Source organism: Pocillopora damicornis, chromosome 11 (assembly GCF_964200805.1).
Source record: "Pocillopora damicornis chromosome 11, jaPocDami1.2, whole genome shotgun sequence".
Lineage (NCBI taxonomy): Eukaryota > Metazoa > Cnidaria > Anthozoa > Scleractinia > Pocilloporidae > Pocillopora > Pocillopora damicornis.
The window spans coordinates 8,092,059-8,102,794 of NC_142680.1; the positions used below are offsets into that span (position 1 = coordinate 8,092,059).

Below are 10,736 nucleotides of genomic sequence, written 5' to 3' on the forward strand. Positions count from 1 at the left end.
CGACGGTTTAAAGGAATCCTCTAAATACGCCAGTATTAGAACGTTAGTTGTTATTGCACTTAGTTGTGATCAATAAAAAAGTTGAAATATCTTCTCGGTAATTTCAGCGACAGAGGAAAGTCAAGTTACGTCAAGTGACGCTGAACTGGATGTATACAATGACCCTTTAAGAGGTAAGAAAACCAGGTGAAATAAGATTGTTTGAAAGACGGCCCAGTGAAGTTTTTGTCACATTTACATCAAAATTTGCTCATGTTCTGTGGATAAGTTTTTGAAACAGCAAAAGATTAATTCTTCAAATTTCAAACTTTGTTTCCAGTAAAATATAAAACAAAGGAAAAACAATCGATTGCTTGATCCGATCGATAAAGCGGCAAATTTGAACGCGACTTCGCTTTGAAGAGCCCTAAATTAGAGAAGAATGGGCCAGAATTGGTCCACTAGTCTTGGTAAAACTCAGTTTTCTGAGTTTTAGAAGTGTTAACTTCTAATTCGACACACGGTGTTTTTAATAATAAAGACGTATCTACAATTTTTACCTAAAATTAATGACAATTGTGAAGAAGAATTATTATCCTTTTGCATTAAAAAATACCCAACATTTGGTCATTTTCAGTATGAAAGTCATTTTCGTCGAGAGAGAGCTATTGGTACCAGTAAACCTGTCAAAGTCGAGTATTGAAAATTTGCCGACGGGTAACTTTTTGGGCCACCAAGAGGAAATGTTTTTGTTCCTCATTGTTCAATACATATTCGGAGGAAATTTTTACGCAATAGTAGAACTCTACAGAGAAGAGGAGGCATTTTGTCTTGGTCGTATCGCCTGTTTTGGTCCTCTAAATATTTCACGCCTTTTCGGACAGTTATGAAAACATCAAGCCCACGCTGTAAACCACTGGCCATTAATATAGTAGAACTGCTGACTTTCACAACAGGCAAAATGGCACTTCGCGGTAAAATGTTACTTTCCCAATCAAATCTCTCCAGTTAGCCTCTACGAGTATGTTCTCAATAGACAATTACATGTGTGGGAAAAACAAAGTCACACACGAATAAAGAGGAAACATGCGTAACGCAGGTGTAAAAGGGTTATGTAGAGCCTCTCTAAACCGAACAGATTTGATCTGGTTATAGCCAAACCACACCTAAAACTCCTAATAGCTTGCATATTTTAAAGCAAACAAAATGCACAGACTCTTGAAGGGCGATTGCAAACAAAGTTAAGTTCAAATAGGATCTCCCGGTGAAACTTGTGATATTTTTGAAAACGTAAGCCAAGTATAAAAGGAGGTTTAAGAAAGCCTCTAGACCCAAATGCAGACCGAGAAACTTGAACTGGTAATAGCCAAGCTACAGCCTAGACTTCCAACAGCTTGCACACAAACAAAATGCACAGATAGTAAACTTTTCTTATTTTCGTTTTTCATAGCTCTAAGCTCCTTTAATCTAGCAGTTCGTTTGGAAGTATGAAGTTGGCATCATTGGTCAAGGGTCGTATTACTAATTATTAAATCATTAGCACTAAAATGGTGTGCTTTCAGGGATAGCGAAAGTATGTCTGGAGAAAGGTAACAAAGAATACAGACAAGGAGAAGCTAATAACGCGATAAACTCCTACACGGAAGGACTTCAAGTCAACTGCAAAGATAAACGGCTGAACGCCAAGCTTTACAGCAACAGGGCAACAGCTCATTTCCGTTTAGGTAAAAATTTCATTTCTAAATATATAAATATTTCATGCAGCGTTACAAGACAACGGAATACACAATCTACCTCAAAAAAAGGAAAAAAATTGAGCAACTGCAGAAAAAAAGCATGGAAAGAGATATCACCCTTTAGCAGATCAAAATTAAGCAGAGAAATGATCCTCGTAAATGGACTGCAATTTATGCAACTGTAATTTTTTAGGCGTCTTTGGTGCAATTGCATGTGATGACCACTTTTTTAAACCTAATTTCTTCAATTTCACAGCAAAATACGTGGAATGTCTTGATGATGCAACAGTTGCTGTTCAATTGGAACCCACTTTAATCAAACCTATTAAGAAAGGTGGGTTTGTCAATCATGAGCCATCAACATTCTATTCTCTGATTCCGTCAAAGAGGATTGTGTTGTTTGTGGCAGGTAACTGCACCCCAACTGTCAATTGTATCTGGTGCGTCAATGTCTGTTATGTGGGTAAAAAGCATAAAAAAAAAATTTCAAGAAGCTCTCAAAAAGAGCGCCAGAGGTCGTGGGTTGAAGCTCTAGACCAGAACAACACTCAGAGTCGTAAGATATCTGAGGAGAATGTGCTGCCGCCTAAGCTGTGACATCTGCAAATGGTTTGATATTCTTGTCCCGGTTAAGGATGGAAAACCGTAACCCCCGTTTCGTGCATCTTCTCAACTCTTAGCAGGAGACGTTAAAAAACCCGGCAAGGAGGCACCTGAAAAACTCCCTTTCAAAAGTTGTAAACTGCTCAATGCAGTTTATCCGAAAACTTCCCCGAAAAGTGCCGAAAAGCGCTTAAAAATCAAATCCATTTTATCAATACGTTTATACCTTAACAGTGATAAATTACCTCGCACCACCAAATATTCTCTCTTTTTCAGGAGCCAGAGCTTGTGTCGAACTTTGCATGTATAAAGAAGCGAGGAGCTGGTTGCATATGGGATTGGCCGTATCCTTTAACGAATGTTTCAAACGCGATACAAGATGCAATGCGAGTAATGTTTCAAGAAAAATCAATACGTTCCGGAGAGATTCTTTTACACATAATGCAAGCGATGTTCTCTCAACTGCACTGAGCAGTCTCAAATACCTAAAATATTCTTAAAGAGTTCTTTCGATTATCCCACGAAACTTTGCTTGAAAGATGAGGCCATATTAACTAATTCCCAGAATTTGAGCTGAATACCCCGCATTTTTGTCTTGAGACGAGTATCACCATAACGACCGAGCCTAATATAATAAATGCGCTTTAGAGCTTGTTAACTCTCTCGAATAACTTGAAATCAAGTCTCTACAAAAAAACCCACGTTCGAAATATCATTCCATCTCTACTTATTTCTGTTGCATTTTGGCAAACCCATTCATGATTTATCTACCCTTGACACATTTTAGCTTGAAAACAATAACGAACGTCTGCTTCAATTAATGAAGAAAACTAAATCTGAACTAATAGTCATAGCAAATAGTTATTGCAATCTCGGCAACGCTTATCAAGGTCTAGGAGAGTTCAAAACAGCCATCGAGTACTATCAACGTCATCTAGAAATTGCTAAAGAAGTGGGAGACAAGGCCGGAGAGGGAACAAGTTATGGCAATCTCGGCAACGCTTATAAAGGTCTAGGAGAGTTCAAAACAGCCATCGAGTACCATCAACGTGATCTAGAAATTGCTAAAGAAGTGGGAGACAAGGCCGGAGAAGGAACAAGTTATAGCAATCTCGGCAACGCTTATCAAGGTCTAGGAGAGTTCAAAACAGCCATCGAGTACCATCAACGTCATCTAGAAATTGCTAAAGAAGTGGGAGACAAGGCCGGAGAAGGAACAAGTTATAGCAATCTCGGCAACGCTTATCAAGGTCTAGGAGAGTTCAAAACAGCCATCGAGTACCATCAACGTCATCTAGAAATTGCTAAAGAAGTGGGAGACAAGGCCGGAGAAGGAACAAGTTATGGCAATCTCGGCAACGCTTGTAGATGTCGAGGAGAGTTCAAAACAGCCATCAAGTACCATCAACGTCATCTAGAAATTGCTAAAGAAGTGGGAGACAAGGCCGGAGAGGGAACAAGTTATGGCAATCTCGGCAACGCTTATAGATGTCTAGGAGAGTTCATAACAGCCATCAAGTACCATCAACGTCATCTAGAAATTGTTAAAGAAGTGGGAGACAAGGCCGGAGAAGGAAAAAGTTATGGCAATCTCGGCTGCGCTTATAAAGGTGTAGGAGAGTTCAAAACAGCAGTCGGGTACCATCAACGTCATCTAGAAATTGCTAAAGAAGTGGGAGACAAAGCCGGAGAGGGAAGAAGTTATGGCAATCTCGGCAACGCTTATAGATGTCTAGGAGAGTTCAAAACAGCCATCAAGTACCATCAACGTCATCTAGAAACTGCTAAAGAAGTGGGAGACAAGGCCGGGGAGGGTACAAGTTATGGCAATCTCGGCAACGCTTATAGATGTCTAGGAGAGTTCAAAACAGCAATCGGGTACCATCAAAGTGATCTAAAAATTGCTAAAGAAGTGGGAGACAAGGCCGGAGAAGGAACAAGTTATGGCAATCTCGGCAACGCTTATAGATGTCTAGGAGAGTTCAAAACAGCCATCAAGTACCATCAACGTCATCTAGAAATTGCTAAGGAAGTGGGAGACAAGGCCGGAGAAGGAACAAGCTATGGCAATCTCGGCTGGGCTTATCAAGGTCTAGGAGAGTTCAAAACAGCAATCGGGTACCATCAACGTGATCTAGAAATTGCTAAAGAAGTGGGAGACAAAGCCGGAGAGGGAAGAAGTTATGGCAATCTCGGCAACGCTTATGGATGTCTAGGAGAGTTCAAAACAGCAATCGGGTACCATCAACGTGATCTAGAAATTGCTAAAGAAGTGGGAGACAAGGCCGGAGAAGGAACAAGTTATGGCAATCTCGGCAACGCTTATAGATGTCTAGGAGAGTTCAAAAAAGCCATCAAGTACCATCAACGTCATCTAGAAATTGCTAAAGAAGTGGGAGACAAGGCCGGAGAGGGAACAAGTTATGGCAATCTCGGCTGCGCTTATCAAGGTCTAGGAGAGTTCAAAACAACAATCGGGTACCATCAACGTCATCTAGAAATTGCTAAAGAAGTGGGAGACAAGGCCGGAGAGGGAAGAAGTTATTGCGATCTGGGCTGCGCTTATGAAGGTCTAGGAAAGTTCAAAACAACAATAGGGTACCATCAACGTCATCTAGAAATTGCTAAAGAAGTGGGAGACAAGGCCGGAGAGGGAACAAGTTATGGCAATCTCGGCTGCGCTTATAGATGTCTAGGAGAGTTCAAAACAGCCATCAACTACCATCAACGTCATCTAGAAATTGCTAAAGAAGTGGGAGACAAGGCCGGAGAAGGAACAAGTTATGGCAATCTCGGCTGGGCTTATCAAGGTCAAGGAGAGTTCAAAACAGCAATCGGGTACCATCAACGTCATCTAGAAATTGCTAAAGAAGTGGGAGACAAAGCCGGAGAGGGAAGAAGTTATGGCAATCTTGGTAACGCTTATAGATGTCTAGGAGAGTATAAAACAGCCATCAAGTACCATCAACGTCATCTAGAAATTGCTAAAGAGGTGGGAGACAAGGCCGGAGAGGGAACAAGTTATGGCAATCTCGGCTGCGCTTATAGATGTCTAGGAGAGATCAAAACAGCCATCAAGTACCATCAACGTCATCTAGAAATTGCTAAAGAAGTGGGAGACAAGGCCGGAGAGGGAACAAGTTATGGCAATCTTGGCTGCGCTTATAGATGTCTAGGAGAGATCAAAACAGCCATCAAGTACCATCAACGTCATCTAGAAATTGCTAAAGAAGTGGGAGACAAGGCCGGAGAGGGAACAGGTTATGGCGATCTCGGCTGCGCTTATGAAGGTCTAGGAGAGATCAAAACAGCCATCAAGTACCATCAACGTCATCTAGAAATTGCTAAAGAAATGGGAGACAAAGCTGGAGAGGGAAGAAGTTATGGCAATCTCGGCAACGCTTATAGATGTCTAGGAGAGTATAAAACAGCCATCAAGTACCATCAACGTAATCTAGAAATTGCTAAAGAAGTGGGAGACAAGGCCGGAGAGGGAACAAGTTATGGCAATCTCGGCTGCGCTTATGAAGGTCTAGGAGAGATCAAAACAGCCATCAAGTACCATCAACGTCATCTAGAAATTGCTAAAGAAGTGGGAGACAAGGACGGAGAGGGAACAGGTTATGGCAATCTCGGCTGGGCTTATGAAGGTCTAGGAGAGTTCAAAACAGCCATCAAGCACCATCAACGTCATCTAGAAATTGCTAAAGAAGTGGGAGACAAGGCCGGAGAAGGAACAAGTTATGGCAATCTCGGCTGCGCTTATAAAGGTCTAGGAGAGATCAAAACAGCCATCAAGTACCATCAACGTCATCTAAAAATTGCTAAAGAAATGGGAGACAAAGGTGGAGAGGGAAGAAGTTATGGCAATCTCGGCAACGCTTATAGATGTCTAGGAGAGTATAAAACAGCCATCAAGTACCATCAACGTAATCTAGAAATTGCTAAAGAAGTGGGAGACAAGGCCGGAGAGGGAACAAGTTATTGCAATCTGGGCTGCGCTTATGATGGTCTAGGAGAGTTCAAAACAACAATAGGGTACCATCAACGTCATCTAGAAATTGCTAAAGAAGTGGGAGACAAGGCCGGAGAGGGAAGAAGTTATTGCAATCTGGGCTGCGCTTATCAAGGTCTAGGAGAGTTCAAAACAGCAATCGAGTACCATCAACGTAGTCTAGAAATTGCTAAAGAAGTGGGAGACAAGGCGGGAGAGGGAACAAGTTATGGCAATCTCGGCTGCGCTTATATATGTCTAGGAGAGTTCAAAACAGCCATCAACTACCATCAACGTCATCTAGAAATTGCTAAAGAAGTGGGAGACAAGACCGGAGAGGGAACAAGTTATGGCAATCTCGGCTGCGCTTATGAAGGTCTAGGAGAGTTCAAAACAGCAATCGGGTACCATCAACGTCATCTAGAAATTGCCAAAGAAGTGGGAGACAAGGCTGGAGAGGGAAGAAGCTATTGCAATCTGGGCTGCGCTTATGAAGGTCTAGGAGAGTTCAAAACAGCAATCGGGTACAATCAACGTCATCTAGAAATTGCTAAGGAAGTGGGAGACAAGGCCGGAGAAGGAACAAGTTATGGCAATCTCGGCAACCTTTATCAATGTCTAGGAGAGTTCAAAACAGCTATCAAGTACCATCAACGTCATCTAGAAATTGCTAAAGAAGTCGGAGACAAGGCCGGAGAGGGAAGAAGTTATGGCAATCTGGGCTGCGCTTATATATGTCTAGGAGAGTTCATAACAGCCATCAAGTACCATCAACGTCATCTAGAAATTGCTAAAGAAGTGGGAGACAAGGCCGGAGAGGGAAGAGGTTATTGCAATCTGGGCTGCGCTTATGGAGGTCTAGGAGAGTTCAAAACAGCAATCGGGTACCATCAACGTCATCTAGAAATTGCTAAAGAAGTGGGAGATAAGGCCGGAGAGGGAGGAAGTTATGGCAATCTGGGCTGCGTTTATAAACATCTGAGAAAGTTCAAAACAGCAATGGAGTACCATCAACGTGCTCTAGAAATTGCTAAAGAAGTGGGAGACAAGGCTGGAGAGGGAAATAGTTATGGCCGTCTCGGCTGCACTTATCAAGTTCTAGGGCAGTTTAAAACAGCCATCATGTACCATCAACGTGATCTAGAAATTGCTAAAGAAGTGGGAGACAAGTTCGCAGAGGGTAGGAGTTATTGCCATCTCGGCAAGATTCATTTCCGTCAAAGAGAGTTGAAAGCGGCAATGGAGTGTTATCAACGCCACCTAGAAATATCCAAAGAAGTGGGAGACAAGACTGGGGAGGCGTGCTCACTCCATTCCCTTGGAAGCAGTTTCGAGTGCCAAGGAAATCTTATGATGGCCTGTGACTATTATCACTCGAGTGTAGAGTTGTATGATGATATTAGGGCCAGTCTTCACCTCAACGATCAGTGGAAGATTTGTTATCGTGATCAGTACCAAAGTGTATACAAAGACTTGTGGCGTATAAATCTCAAACAAGGTCATGTTGTAAAGGCTCTTCTTGCCGCAGAGAAAGGACGGGCTCAAGCTCTGAGAGATCTTATGGCCACAAAATATCAGCCTCGAGATTCTTCAACGCACAGCGCATCTCTGAGTTGGGTTCCACTGAGCACAGTTTTCATAGCTATTAGTGGACCATGCGTTTACTTCTGGGTTTGCGTCAGTGAAGATAACATCCAGATGAGACAGGTACACGTCAACAATTATAAGTATGAGGATGAATTGGAATTTTTCATCCAGCTACTGAACAAAACTGCTCTTAAGGAGATCGGTGCAAGAGATACTGTTACAATCGAAAATCCTCTGCTTGATTCGCCGAAAGAAGAGAAAGTGGCCAATGATGTGAGTCGAGTTGATGTGAGGCACTCCCAATCAAGTGCTTTAAAGAAGCTGCATGACATCATCGTTGCTCCTATTGCTGACCTGATCAAAGGCCACGACAATATCACATTCGTTCCAGAGGGGCCATTTTGCCTCGTACCTTATGCAGCGTTGGAGGACTCCAACTCATCATATCTAAGTAATTCTTTCAGAATTCGCGTGCTTCCCTCCCTGACGACGTTGAAACTAATTAATGATTGTCCAGCTGACTTTCACATGAAGACTGGTGCTTTGCTTGTCGGCGACCCATGTTTCAAACATATCATCTATGAGGAAGGACTATTGGTGCAACTTCCAGGAGCAAGGAAAGAAGCGGAGATGATCGGACGTGTCCTAAATGTTTCTCCCCTCACTGGAGAAATGGCAACAAAAGATGAAGTGTTAAAACGAATATCATCAGTGGCCTTAGTTCACATAGCAGCACACGGTAAAATGGAAACTGGAGAAGTTATCCTGGCACTAAACACCACTAGAGAAAACCCTCAGCCGCAAGAGAAAGACTATCTACTGACGATGCAAGATGTCGTAGAAGCTGGGTTGCGAGCACGTCTGGTTGTACTTAGCTGCTGTCACACTGCTCGTGGGGAGGTCATGGCCGAGGGTGTGGTCGGCATGGCGCGTGCACTTTTGGCTGCCGGTGCTAGATCTGTTGTGGCAACCTTGTGGGCGATTGGCGACGAGGGAACCCTGGAGTTCATGAGTTTCTTCTACGATGCACTTACCAAAGGCAAGAAGGCAAGTGAAGCTCTCAATCAGGCCATGAAGTGTATGAGAGAAATTGAAAAGTTCAGGGAGGTGATTTACTGGGCACCATTTGTACTCATTGGTGACGACGTCAACCTGGATTTCAAGGATATTAGAAGCCGAAACAAGTAAATATTCTGTTTATACATTCTGTTCAATACAAAATTACCTTAAATCATAATTGTAGCTTATGTATGAGCAGTGATACTTGCGTGTTATTTTCCTTTCAGTTGGGTTACGAATTTAGTTTTTGCTCCGGAAAATTGAGATGCAGTACAATCAAGTGGACAAGTTTACAATGATGACATTCTCGTTAGGAAACATGATAGTAAAAAAGCAAATTTATTTTAAAATAATCCTGTTGTGCAATGTATCGTTTCCGCATGTGCTAGGAAATATTTCATGGAAACTCAACCATCCTCCCTAAACTTAGCTTTTTTTATTCTTCAGTTAAGGCAGTGAGCATTGGAATCTCAGGGTGTTTTCGGATACCTGCAAACGCTGATATTTGGACCAGACACCAGTAAGCTACTTATGAAATCTTTCTCAAGAGTCTTCTTTTCAAAGCAGGAAGAACCAAAAGACGGCCAAAGTCAAGTTTAACAAGAGAACGGATTTCCTTTGATTCAAAAGTTGACTTTTTGCTTGTCTGAACTGCTTTTACGAGCTTCGTCTTTGATATCCTGCTGAAACTATTGTTTTTTTCATGTCTTGAAATCATCATGACTAGCTACGTAAAAAGTTATTTTTAATCTAAGTATTAACTTCTAAGAGGATTAAGGCGTTACGTTTACGTGGAAGTTGAAAGCTCTTGAAAACGTTTTCCTCGGTTCTCTTACAAAATTTTTCTCGATCGGTTTTAGTCTAATGAGTGATGCAAAGCTGTTACAGCCATGTGCGTGCATGGAGAATTTCCATGGAAATTGGACAATAATCAGTTTTTCCGATTGCTCAGTTATCTTAGTTTATGTCACATGGAAATTGTGATTAACTTTTCGAGGATTTGTACCCCAATCATTGGTACTTAAAGTTAGTTTCTGCCGATCAGAATTAGGTTTATCTGGACTTAAAATGACAGGTTTTGGCCGTAATGGCCAGGATTTAGTCTTCTCATTAGTTGATTTTCTGAGATTTCTCCTTTAATTTTGAAGGCGATAAATTGTGTTAATTTTTTACAAGCAGAACGATGCATTTTAAGTATAATGTTTAAACTAATCGTCCAAAGGCAAAACGAGAAGTGTTATTTTAATTTTAGTTACTGGCCTACAAAGCATTGAAGAAAGCTCAGAACGAGCTAGAAAATTGGAGCCAAATGATTTTGTTTAGTTTCTTCGATTAAATTGTTTACCTATTATCTAAGTACAATAAACTAACATTTGAATGTGAAACAATGAAACAAGTCGGTTGATATTTTGTTAGAATGGAAGAGGAAATCCATAACAAAGGGAAGAAAATTTCTACGTCAACCTGCATAACATATTTCTTGTAGTTTGAAGTAGTGAGCGCGCCTATGTCTTGCTCGCTTGATAACATTTGCCCATTTCTTTCAATAGGTTTATTGAATGAGAGATAAACTTCGATATTTTCTGACTGTATAACTGCTAATATTGATCATTAGCAACCGTTTCTTAGGATGTCACGCGACGCACTTCTTTAGCACGTTATGTGACAGATATGATGTTTTTTCAGACCTTGTCGTTTGGAGTAGTGAGTGCACCTATGTCTTATTCGCTCAACCTCTTTCTATTTCCTTGGATAGAGTTAATAAATGAGATATAAAC

The 10,736-nt window shown here is 41.5% G+C and overlaps 1 protein-coding gene across 1 annotated transcript; it reads left to right on the forward strand.

The window, feature by feature from the left end:
* The first annotated feature begins 1,547 nt into the window (after positions 1 to 1,547).
* LOC149037280 (uncharacterized) lies at positions 1,548 to 10,295 on the forward strand. The gene is made up of 5 exons (XM_089188500.1): positions 1,548 to 1,703; positions 1,972 to 2,049; positions 2,595 to 2,662; positions 3,106 to 9,083; positions 9,406 to 10,295. The coding sequence occupies exons 3-5, from the start codon at positions 2,621 to 2,623 to the stop codon at positions 9,407 to 9,409; spliced, it is 6,024 nt and encodes a 2,007-aa protein (XP_089044626.1). The 5' UTR covers positions 1,548 to 1,703; positions 1,972 to 2,049; positions 2,595 to 2,620; the 3' UTR covers positions 9,410 to 10,295.
* The last annotated feature ends 441 nt before the right edge of the window (positions 10,296 to 10,736 follow it).

What these genes read in the sequence shown, in the direction of transcription:
- LOC149037280 (XM_089188500.1), top strand. Translation starts at nt 2,621, where the DNA reads ATGTATAAAGAAGCGAGGAGCTGGTTGCATATGGGATTGGCC. An exon ending in GGTTGCATATGGGATTGGCC is followed by an intron (nt 2,663 to 3,105) that starts GTATCCTTTAAC and finishes GACACATTTTAG; the next exon opens with CTTGAAAACAATAACGAACG.